The sequence below is a fragment of the Brienomyrus brachyistius genome, chromosome 17, assembly GCF_023856365.1.
Source record: "Brienomyrus brachyistius isolate T26 chromosome 17, BBRACH_0.4, whole genome shotgun sequence".
Classification (NCBI taxonomy): Eukaryota; Metazoa; Chordata; class Actinopteri; order Osteoglossiformes; family Mormyridae; genus Brienomyrus; species Brienomyrus brachyistius.
Window position 1 is genome coordinate 11619249 of NC_064549.1, and position 12502 is coordinate 11631750.

Genomic DNA, 12502 nt, shown 5'->3' on the forward strand with positions numbered 1-12502 from the left:
TTCTGCCTGCCGGTCGCAAGTTTGTATGCATGTGTGTGTGTATGTGTATATATATATATATGTATGCCTGTATGTATCTATGTTAGGCATTGCCCTGTAGTTGATTAGCTGCGAGATAATCAAATTTGGGAAATATTCCTTGCCGTGTAGCGGATGAAAGCAGCCTGGGGGGGGCGGGTTGCTGGTGTCCACATTCACATTGTCCCCAAAATTCATTAAGTTTATCTTCAGAAAATATCTCCCCCCCCCCATTCAGGGAATGCCTTTAACTCAGGATGTTTTCATTGAGAATCAACATAAAACCCCCTAAGTACCACTACCTTAAATGCGCGGAGAAAACACGACTCTCCTTCCTGCTAATAGTTAATCAAAAGCAGGTATGACGGGAAAAATGCCCCCTTCTTGGTTTTGCTTATAAGTGACATATTATTCTACAGTCATCCAGACAGATGGTTCCTCTTAAATCATTTTCCAACCTAAGGACAGAAGGACTAATGTTGATTTTAAGATGGAGTTGTGTTTCTTGACCCTGGTAACATTTTCCTAAAAATTATCCGTATTTGGAACTTTCAAGTTACACAGCAATGTATATATCTGGCTAAAGACAGGCTGAGCAAAGCATTCTTCCCTCGCATAGATTGGATGTTGGGGATTCAGGATGCCACATTTGAAGAGGAGAGGAATTACCTGCCAGGTGTGGAAAAAGTGTCAGATGATATGAATGGGAGCTGGATGGTGTGAGCAGGGAGCTGGATGGTGTGAGCAGGTGCTGGATGGTGTGAGCAGGTACTGGATGGTGTGAGCAGGTACTGGATGGTGTGAGCAGGTGCTAGATAGTGTGAGCAGGTGCTAGATGGTGTGAGCAGGTGCTGGATGGTGTGAGCAGGTGCTAGATGGTGTGAGCAGGTGCTGGATGGTGTGAGCAGGTGCTGGATGTGTGAACAGGGAGCTGAATGGTGTGAGCAAAGAGCAGGATGGTGTGAGCAGGTGCTGGATGGTGTGAGCAGGGAGCAGGATGGTGTGAGTTTGTGCTGGATGGTGTGAGTTTGTGCTGCATGGTGTGAGCAGGGAGCTGGATGGTGTGAGTTTGTGCTGGATGGTGTGAGTTTGTGCTGGATGGTGTGAGCAGGGAGCTGGATGGTGTGAGTTTGTGCTGGATGGTGTGAGTTTGTGCTGGATGGTGTGAGCAGGGAGCTGGATGGTGTGAGTAGGTGCTGGATGGTGTGAGCAAGGAGCTGGATGGTGTGAGTTTGTGCTGGATGGTGTGAGCAGGGAGCTGGATGGTGTGAGCAAGGAGCTGGATGGTGTGAGCAGGAGCTGGATGGTGTAATCAAGGAGCTGGATGGTGTGAGCAGGTGCTGGATGGTGTGAGTTTGTGCTGGATGGTGTGAGTTTGTGCTGGATGGTGTGAGCAGGGAGCTGGATGGTGTGAGCGGGTGCTGGATGGCGTGAGCAGGTGCTGGATGGTGTGAGTTTGTGCTGGATGGTGTGAGCAGGGAGCTGGATGGTGTGAGCAGGTGCTGGATGGTGTGAGTTTGTGCTGGATGGTGTGAGCAGGGAGCTGGATGGTGTGAGTTTGTGCTGGATGGTGTGAGCAGGGAGCTGGATGGTATGAGCGGGTGCTGGATGGTGTGAGCGGGTTTACTCCTTCTTTACAAAGTCAGAGGTACAGAGTCTCACAGTCATCAGCTCAGCATGTATCACTTCATGATGTCGAAAACAGTGATCTACTGGACAAAACATTTGCCGGGTTGAGTTTGTTATACGAGTAGACAGAGAACATGGGAATAGGGAAGAGTAGATGGAGGACCCCCTCCCACTGTGGGAAGCAGTGATGCTTCTCCACCTTGAAGCTTCACCCTGTGACTGCGTGTAATTTACAGGAGCTCTGTCAGAGAATCATCACAAATGCCCCTGAAGAGGAACATGGTCTATTCCTTACAAATAGGAAACACATGTAGGTCAGACAACCCATTCATCAGACAGGCGGGTGGAGGGAGATGAGAAGGCATTGGGGGGCAGGGAAGAGGAGATGCAATGAAGCAGCGTTCTGGCAGGGAGTGAACAGAGAAGAAAAGACACACATAGACAGACAACCAGACACACAGAGAAATGAACAGACCCACACTCAGGCTGATAAGTGGATCAATGAGCAGGCAGGACCCTCCTCCTACTCCGTTAATATGCCTGCTTAGGTCCTGTTGGAGTGGGTGCTGACAGCACAGAGTGGCCTGGTGGGAGGGGTCTGGGGTCAGCACTGCTGAACCTCTGCCCAGGAATTTACCTTCAGTTCACACACTCAGCTAAGCAATGTGCATATTAGGGTCCATGTGACTGGATACACCTCTTACAAAATTGGCCATCACAGACATGCCCTTATTGGACACACCCCTTGCAGACCCGGCCATTGTGGACACAGATATGCCTCTCATGGACATACCCCTTATGGACACGCCCCTTATGGGCACGCCCCTTACAGGCATGGCCCTTATGCACACACCCCTTATGGACATGCCCCTTACAGGCATGGCCCTTATGGACATACCCCTTACAGACACACCCCTTATGGACACGCCCCTTACAGGCATGGCCCTTATGGACATACCCCTTACAGACACACCCCTTATGGACACGCCCCTTACAGGCATGGCCCTTATGGACACACCCCTTACAGACACACCCCTTATGGACACGCCCCTTACAGGCATGGCCCTTATGGACATACCCCTTACAGACACACCCCTTATGGGCACGCCCCTTACAGGCATGGCCCTTATGGACATACCCCTTACAGACACACCCCTTATGGACACGCCCCTTACAGGCATGGCCCTTATGGACATACCCCTTACAGACACACCCCTTATGGGCACGCACCTTACAGGCATGGCCCTTATGGACACACCCCTTATGGACACACCCCTTACAGACACACCCCTCATGGGCACGCACCTTACAGGCATGGCCCTTATGGACACACCCCTTACAGACACACTCTTTATGGACACGCCTCTTACAGGCATGGCCCTTATGGACACACCCCTTACAGACACACCCCTTATGGACACACCTCTTACAGGCATGGCCCTTATGGACACACCCCTTACAGAACTGATCCGCATGGACACGCTTCTTACAGACATGTATTAGCCTTAGCATTGTGCCCATAATGAATGATGTTTCCACAACGATGATTTCTAAGCCTTATTTAAAATTAGTTCTTTTGTTCTTCTAAGATGATAACGACTGCCTGAATACATTACAACTACCCTTAAATGTATGTTATCTTTTAATTAAAATGCTTATAAATATCTCATCTCATACGCAAATTAGAAAATGTCAGGCTACACATTGACCAATCGACGATGTGCACGCATCTACAGCCTTAAATGTATAAACGCAAAAATAACCACAAAATAGGGAGCAATCTGCATACATTTCACACGACATTACAGGGCCCTTGTTTCCACTCATGATCAATTTCCACGCTGGAACATCACTTAATTGCTCATCTAGAGCCAGAGTGGTCTTTCCCCAGTGCTGGGCTGTCTGAAAGAATGCCTGATTTGAGGGAGCAGGGCCTGGCAGGAGGCTGATGGGGCAATGAGGCCACGGGCCCCGAAGTGGCCCCGGTAGGGGCCCTGTCCACAGATGGCCCTTTAGCCATTAATCCAGCAAAAACAAACAGGCACTTAGCAGCCCACTGCAACCCAGTGCTAAACAAACAGATTAGAGAGGCTCATGCCCCGATCACAGCAGGCAGTTTGCTCAGACACCCAAAGGGGCCTCGCGTCAAACAGACATAACAAATGGAGTGGGGGGGGGGGGGTCAGCAGGCTGGCGGGTCAAGGACACAGAGGAGAGTAGCCAGAACCAGAACTGAAGGAAAAGTGGCCAAAATGACCCACAGTGGGGGTCACCTATCTTCACATCATGTTTTTCAGCAGGCAACGTCTCTCGCTCCCATCCGTCTTCTTATGGGTTGTATGCCCCAAGGACCCTGCCACCCCATGGGCCCATGTTATTCGGGCTCCTCCATGCCGGGTGGGGGGAAGGGCTTGCTCTATGGGCCCCCTTTTGTGGCATTAAAATCTCATTTTCTGCCTGTTACGTTGCGCAGGCCTTGCCACAGAGGTGGCGCCGTGAGGCACTAGTGACTGTGTAATTAGCTATAATCATCTTTCAGGTTTCATTTGTATCAATGCGGCCCCCTTCCGCCATGCCCCTCCCTGCTCCTTGGCAGCCCCCCCCACCCCCACTCGGCCCTAAGCAGTCTGTGCGTGACATTTTTATGGAAAGAAAGTGCCAATCAGGCTGGGGGATGAATTCATCAGCATCCTGAAAGGAAACAAGCGGCAGGAACCTGGATGGAGAGGGTCACACATGCTTTAGGACATGTGTGTGTGTGTGTGTGTGCTGGTGTCTGCATGCACGTTGGTGCATCCACAGGCTCACCTGGGGTGACAGGCCATTGCTGATGCTTGGGTTCGAGTGGCTGGCAGGGGGTACGAAGCTGTCTGAGTAGCCGGTGAAACCGTGCCGTCCAGAGGCAAGGCAGTAGGCAGCAGCACCCTCCTGGGCCCCGGCTCCCGTGGCCAGGCCCCCCTGGTGCACCGACGTGGGGGGCAATGGCTGCGGCCGATGGACAGTGCTCGCTGGCTCCGACACCACTGCTGGGGGGGGGGGGGGGGGTGGTTGCGAAACATCATTTCAGGGGGGTCAGCGGAACAGCAAAATGGGTATGGTCTGATGGACATTCACCCGCCTGTAACCCCCAACACACATATCCCCGCCCTCTTACGGGACTGTTGGAGTCAATGACCCTACACAGGGTTTAAGTGGTCCAATTAGGGAGGGACGGTTGATTAAAGGGGACTGGGGGGGCATGGCAGGGATAAAGGCTGAGATCTGATTTCAACCAGGGGGACAGGGGGTCACTGCATGAGACTGGATCAGGTCAAAGCACAGACAGCACACGGACATTTCCTACCCTGCGATATGGACGTCGGGGGGTATGGGCTGTCTGACAGCTGATAGGGCGGCAGACTGGACATGGCCGAGGGTGGGAACCCCCCAGGGATCAGGTGGTTGAATGCCATCAGCTGATTGGCTCCTGCTTGCTTCCTCCACCGGGCTCTCCTGTTGCTGAACCAGACCTAATGGGATAGACATCCAATCAGTGAGAACCAAGCCGGTGGCAGGGAGCGTGTCAAAATTTATGCTACGAAAGTTTCCTGGATGATCAGTTTGACATGATAAATACACACTGTACAAGGGGGGTTAGGGTCAAAAAGCAGCAGCAGACTATCAAACCAGATGAACAAGTATAAAGATTAACGAGGCAGATTAGCAGGACAACCGCCCCCCCACCCCCCGCCCCCAAGCTCATGTTGCTATCTAATTGCGGTATATTGAAATGTGCAGGGGAACATGCTGAAGGGGTCTCCCTCTGCCATCAAGAGTCCCTGGAGTCATGTTGCCATTTGGTGACAAACCCCCCACCACCACCACCATTCTGTGTGCTTTTCCACTGCACCTGGTACCGTACTTCAGGTACTTCAAGAAAGTACCAAAAGTATGGGACTTCAAGGTATTCGTTTTCCATTGGTGTAAATACTGGTAACAGCACTGGATGACATCAGAGAGCGAGGCAGAGTATTTTGTACTGAATTCGATAATGGACGACATGGCTGGACGACATGCAATATTAATATCAACATCGCATTTTACGCACATTCAGTTTTTACATCGTTAGTGTTGTAGATTAAGATCAGACTGTTTTTACTTTCAGTTCTATATATGGATATTATAGCGCAGGGAGTTTAAGTTTCGCTAAAACATTTTTGCGCTGTCATAGGAAAAAAAACCTTAGCTAGCTTCGCAATTTTAATTATTATTCATTTTCAAGATTGTCTAGTAGCCTACATGTTTAAAAATCAGTTTAAGGTTTACCTCCGCTGGATGGTGTGGATGGTTGTGGATGAGCGCTCTCCGAGACAATCATAATCACTTTCATCCTTGCTGTTTAAATCACTTTCAGACGGGTTTGTGAGAAATTTTTCAGTTCCTCTTTGCTTTGCCGCGATATTTATTACGGCAAAATCTCATCACTATATTTACAACAAAATCATATCGCTAAGACAGCACATTATATGCATGCTGTCCTAGAATATAATAAAACTTTTAAAATTTCTTAAGTTTTAACTTCGTTTCTCGTTGTTTTCTGAGTTTGTATCGTATTTCAGCGGCGGACTATCTGTATAATCAATCGACAAAGAAAGCGTTTCCAAGCCCCACCCAAAGTCCAACCCCAAAGTACCGAAGTACCAAAGAAAAAACCCAGCTGGTTTGGCACTTTTGAGCTGGAACTCAACCGGAAGTCAATGGAAAAGTGAAAGTACCGAAAGTACGGTACTTGGTGCGGTAAAAAAGCGCTTTCTGACCCGAGACCAAATCAGACAGGAATGTGCTCAAGTTTGGCCAGGATGTAAGGCCCGTGACATCAGTTCTCCGAGCAGCACGGTCATGTGACAGGCATGATGAATGGTTCAGCTCAGATGGACAGCTGTGTGACACACCCCCCTTGAAGCCAGTAAATTTCCAAAGTCATCAATTTCAGATAAATAGCAAGAGAAGACTGTGATTATAGCTGCATTTGGGAAACAGGCACATTGTGCCTATTAAACTTTCTGCTGGAATCTATGTGCCATTTTATAATTCCCTCAACCATGTCATAACATCAAACGTGTGCAGAAAGAAGATCAAATCAAGATATTGCTTTTCTGCAAAAAATGTAAACATTTGGTGAAATGTAACAAAAATATATTGTGTGTGACATTTTCTTTGATTAGCGGGACTGTTTAAAGACAGAGGAGCAGATGTGGCTGGGGCGGGACCCCGCTGTGACAGCTAGGCCCTCCCCCGCCAAACTGCCTTGCACCCTGATTGGCTCCTGCTGCTCCGTGTAATGGATTGACCTATGGACACCATGCTGGGTCAGTAAAACGCCCATATGGTAGCTGCTGCTGGGAATGTGCTGGCCTGCAGATCAGAGCTGTCTGGTGATACAGACTGGGGTCCTGGGAGATAAAGAGACCTGGGAGAGGGACCGAATATCCCCCACAATGTAATAAAAACTTATTTTAACATTGTGGGGACCATTTTCACGTCCCCACAATGACCTGTGGATGCAATCAAAAAACTAAAAAAGTCTTGTATTTTGTTTGGTTGCTTATGATTATGGTTAGGGCTGGGTAGGGGTTAAGGTCGTCATGTTGGGATAAGAGTTTTCCCCATAGAGATGATTGTAGAGTCCCCACAAAGATATAATTACAAACCTGTGTGTGTGTGTGTGTGTGTGTCTCTGTGTTTGTGTGTGTCTGTATAGCCCAGCTGGGCCATCAGGGGGGCATGGGGTTTATGGGCAGGTGGGGGTCAGGGGTCAGGGAAGTGGCGGGGGGGGCATGACCTGCAGAGGACACACTTAAGGACATCCGGTGTGTGTACATGAGAAACCAGCACATTGGGACTATATTACACAGGTTTTAGGTGTGTAAATATGCATTACTAATCATCCTTCTGCTGACCCTTCTGCTCTCCACATTATAACTGCAAATTAAGTACAAGAGGACAATCCATCGTTAAAAAAGATGGACAGGTGCAGGGGGCAGGGCTGCAAGATCCCGTCAGTCACAAAGGGACCAAAAGAAAGGAAGTGGTGGCCAGAGCCCTGCCTACTCCAGGTACCTGCACACGGGCCTCGGTCAGCTTGGCCCGCTGTGCCAGCTCCTCGCGGGTGTAGATGTCGGGGTAGTGCGTGCGCTCAAAGGCACGCTCCAGCTCCTCCAGCTGCTCCGCTGTAAACGTGGTGCGACTGCGACGCTGCTTCCGCTTTAGGGGCAGGTCCGGCTCTGACTCCACCTCCGAGCCCTCGTCTGATTGGCTGGCTGTGGAGGAAAGGGCCACGCACTCAGTCTACGTTAGATGAACAAACAGGAGGCGTGTTCCCAGCAGGGCCGTCTGTCGTACCTTAGAACCACTGCTCTCACAGTGAGATGCTCGGAGTTTCAACCCATAATGTAAATGGTAACAAAAATTAAAACAAGCTAAGAAACAAAAGAAAATAAGAGCAAATTAAAATGATTTCATGCAGCCTGAGGAACGTCAGAATTTAAACAGTTCAGTCATGGAGGTAAACAGGGGTGGTGGCAGTGGGGGAGGATGACAGGGGAGTTGAGGTCGCCAAAGACCCCCTGGCCCAGACCTCCTCCGTGGGGAAGCGGCAGTGCCAATCGTGTGTGCTACCAGACACCCATTGTTCTGGAATATTCCCTCTTAAAAAGGCCCCTCAGACAAGATTCCAAGGTGCTCCCATTTGATTGGGCAGACGAAGTCCCGGTTCTGACTGGGGCTCCGTGCAGCACTGTGCCACCCTTACAAATCCAGTTTTGCTCAAGCTGAGTGAGCTACAAGGACAATAATTAATAAAAGGCCAGCAAGCGCCCCCCCACCCCCCCCCCCCAGGCAGGTGCCCATGGACTGTTTGCTCAGTTTTAGGGGGGAGAAAGCCATAGCGCCTTTCGGGGGTAATTCAGCAGAAAAGACTGTGAATCCACCCCCCCCCCCAAGCCGCTAAGTCTATTAAAAAATGATTAGGGTTCTCAGAGCACCATGACGGGGGCCATTGTCCCCCCACTGCGCCGCTGGAGCCTTTCACAGTCCCCAGCGTCTGCCGATGGCCCTTGTCTGCCTCGGGGCCCCGAAGGGGGGGCCCGCCTGCAATTGCATATCTGAACGTGCTGGCTTTGTGCAGCGGTCTGATGGGGTTCTAAGGCAGGCCGGCCGTACTTGGCGGGCCGTGTTTGGTTGTGTATACAGTGCAGTTATGCTCTGGTGGGGGGGATGGATGGTGGGGCCAGCGCTGTTCAGCACCAACAATAACATACAAGGAGCCCCAATAGTTTGGGTCTCCTCAAGTGAAACTGATCCCCTCTCTCTCCCTGTTCGTCTTTTCGGGGGAAATGGGGAGGGGGGGTGGGCACATTGGCAGGAGACTGTTAATACATGAAAACGAAAGTGCTAAGCGGGGGGCGCACGAGCACCGGAGCTGTGGGGGGGAAGGCCCCCCCACACTTCCCAGTGAGTCTCCAAGAACGATTGGCGGAGAAGCCAGAAGGACCATCCCTGGGTGGGTATGTGATAGGGGGCGTCAGAGAGCGCAAAACGGGAGAGCCGGACACGACTCAGGGCCAAGATGGCGCCAGATGGGTGCTGGGGGGTGATGAGGTGAAGGAGAAAGGAGAGCTGATGGGGAGAGAGAGAGAAAGAGAGAGAGAGAGAGAGAGAGAAAATGCAGGCGGGCAGCACAGAGGGGGGGCTGGGCTCAGCGTCAGATTTAGAGCTTTAATTAAAACACGGGGGCCGTGGGTGGGAATGTGCCTTCAAGCCGACCCCCAGACTCCTCAGGAAATGCCACGGCCGGCGTCATCGTCTCCGAGCGGTAGAGCAGATCCGATATGCGGGGTGCTGTCCGGACGGTATGCAGGGACACCCACTCCGTTCTCTAAACGATTTTAATTTACACAGAGTTTGTAGAGGCACCCCCCCCCCCCCCCATTTATGTGGGGAACTTCCTAGCTGGTGTGGACAAGTCAAGCAAATTTTACTTATGAAGCACATTAAAAACAGCAGCTGAACAAAGTGCTGTACAATTTGCGTAAAAGGACAAGGAAATACGGTAAGCAGAATAAAATAAAAATAAACACTCTCATGGCAGTTTAAAAGGCCTAGGAGAGAAGCTGGGTGTTTAAACATGACCGGGGCAGACCTAACACTAAGCGGAAGTCTATTCCGATGCTTGAAGGCAACTGCCAGGGTGCAGCCACCTGTGAGCGTAAGTCTGTACCTCAGCACGAGCTGCACCTGAGTGATCAGGAGGAAGGAGATGGGTGTAAACCGTTCAGAGACTGAAACAAACAATAAGATTGATCCTGAACAGGAAGCCAGTGAAAAATAAAGATTGGTGTGATATGATTATGTTTTTGTATGTCTGTAAGGCAAACAAAGCACGCACTCTCAGCCTCTCTCTCTCCCTCCCCCTCTCTCTCCTTTTCTCATGTTCTCTCTCCTTCTCTCGCTCTCCCTCTCTCTCTCTCTCTCTCTCTCTCACTCCCTCTTGCACACTTTTGTAATGTGAATAAACAAACACACCGGTAGTGTGGGCTGAGGGGCAGAAGCTCTGTCAGTATACTGTATGCACCCCCCCCCAGCCCCACCCTCCTCCATGTGCTGAAGACCAACCCCCCCCCCCCCCCCCCCCCCACTCGTCCTTCTCTTTTCTCTTAAAGCACCGGTGAGGACGATGCTCCATCATAGGCGCTGCATTAATGGCGAGTGACAGTCTCACTTTTGTGCTGGGGGGGGTCCCGCTCCGCAGTTATTTGCTCTGCCTTTGTTATGCTGGGAGCGGCAGCCTGTGGCTCAGGGCTTTTCTGCCGATTTCCACGCTCCATCTGTGGAATCCGTCAAGGCTGCCTTTGCCCGCATTCAGGGGCTCGTCACCTGCCTGGCAGGGGAGCGCCGGACAAAAAGGGGTCCGGAGAGAGGCCGCGGGGGCCGGGGGGGTGGTGGGGGGGGGGGGTCGACGGGCCACAGCGGGGGCTCCCCAAAACCTTCCTCCACAGCCAGGAGGAGAGCATGGGAGCACCTGAAATTGGGGGAGGGGGCAGGGGGAGGGGCTCTGTTGTTCTGTTATTTAAATTCACCTCTCCCCTCCATCGCCGCCATTCCCCTCACGCGGCCTCTTTGCTTCTCCTCGTCTGACTTCCCTTCATCCCGGCCTTTTTCTTCCTCACGGGTTTCGCCACATATTGCCGTGCCCGGGGGCCAACAGCGGCACCATCCGACATTCCCGCCGTGGGGCTGCCCGTGGATAGATCATGGCGTGGTGACACGCAGGACAGAGAGCACAGAGCCCACAGTCACCTGACCATCCACACGGAGGGCACATAGGGGGGGGGGGGGGGCTGCGGCTGGCCAAATCTGTGTGCTGCTGATGAAGTAGAGGACAGCCTTCCCACCCTGGAAGCCCCTCATATTTGCACAACCCCCCCCCGATGTATCTATATGTCTTACTGGGAGGCACTAACAAGAATGAAAATGCCCCCCCCCAACCCTCAAAATCCACCTCTACTTTCCTGGCATCTGTAGGATCTGCACTCGAACCCTGCACACCGGCCCCCTCGCTGTACTGACGATTAGGACCCAGAGAGGATAACCGTGTAACCCGTAATTCCGCTGGCCTCAGCCGGGCCACGCAGCAGAGACACCCAGCGCGTGTGTGTGTGTGTGTTACTTCCATGGGCCGGCAAGACAGAGCAGACAGACATTGGTTTTAAATGTGTTCAAATAACAGAAAATTCTGCATGAGGCAGCTCCTGTGTGTACGACTGGCTCCGCCTCCCATCGAACCCCATGCAGAGAAGCCCCTCCCTCCCCCTGGAGGCTTCCTGCATTTTCACTCCTGGCCAAATATGTGCGGATTCGCCCCATCCCTGCCGGCAGTCACACCGCACCTCCATCCCAGGGCCTACCGTCCTCCCTCTGAATCGGACCGTGCAGAAACGCAAAGCGGCCGCATGCACCGAAGGCGATCGAACTCGGGGCCCCGACCAGGGGCCCCAACCGGGGGGCCCCAACCAGGGGCCCCAACCGGGGGGCCCCAAATCGCCTCATCGAGAAACACTATCTGCAGCCGTACTCACAGCACGTTAGACTCGCCGAAACTTTGTCCAATTAAATCAGGGCCAATCGCCCCCTTACCCCCACCGCAAAAAAAGGTACAAAGGTGAATGGAGGAGTCAACTGAAAGAGACTTTGTTTCCCTTCAGACTGTGGGGGAAGGGGGGGGTGGACAGGAGAGACTGCAGTGTTTAAGGAGAATGGCTTAAATGCAGCTCCCTCCCAGATTAGGAAATGTGGAGGGGTCCAGGGGGGTCTGGGGGGGTCCAGGGGGGCGGGGCTAGCCATATGTGTGCTGTTTACGGCCCCAGTGGAGGGGACGGCCGCCCGTCCTCCAGGGCACTTAATGAAGAGGCTAAATGAGCTGCTGACAAGTGCCCCCCTCCCGCAAAACAAAAGGCAGGGGAGACAAATGAACAATTTATTTGCGCAGGGAGCGACGCTGGCCTTTTCAGGGCGCAGGGGCTCGCTGGCTGCGGACTGCATAAAACAGTACATCGAGGCCCAGCAGATGCATGCAGAATAAAGGCACACTGACAGCTTATGGACCCATCTGTGCATAACATTGTGTTGCGGGGGTTGGTGGGGGCACTTGACTTGCTAAGGAGCCCCGACCTCTACAGCTGGCCCTAAGTGTGTGAGTGTGAGCGTGTGCGTGAATGAGGGAGGCGGCCAGCGAGGGAGATAGAGGAAGCGAGAGAGCGGGCGAGCGAGCGAGAGAGAGAGAGAGGGAGGGATAAATCATTACCTAATCTTGTTCATA

General features: G+C 52.1%; 1 protein-coding gene across 4 annotated transcripts in view; it reads right to left on the reverse strand.

The window, feature by feature from the left end:
- Positions 1–12502, reverse strand: part of LOC125712365 (paired box protein Pax-3-A-like) — a 29279-nt gene that overhangs the window by 5899 nt on the left and 10878 nt on the right. For 2 of the 4 annotated variants that reach the window (XM_048982323.1, XM_048982321.1), the window contains exons 5-7: positions 7747–7946; positions 4991–5156; positions 4456–4673 (exon numbers count right to left, since the gene is read on the reverse strand). In XM_048982323.1, coding sequence (XP_048838280.1) covers positions 4456–4673; positions 4991–5156; positions 7747–7946 — 584 coding nt within the window. The remainder of the gene's footprint in view (positions 1–4455; positions 4674–4990; positions 5157–7746; positions 7947–12502) is intronic. The other 2 variants (XM_048982320.1, XM_048982322.1) reach the window with 1 other exon arrangement.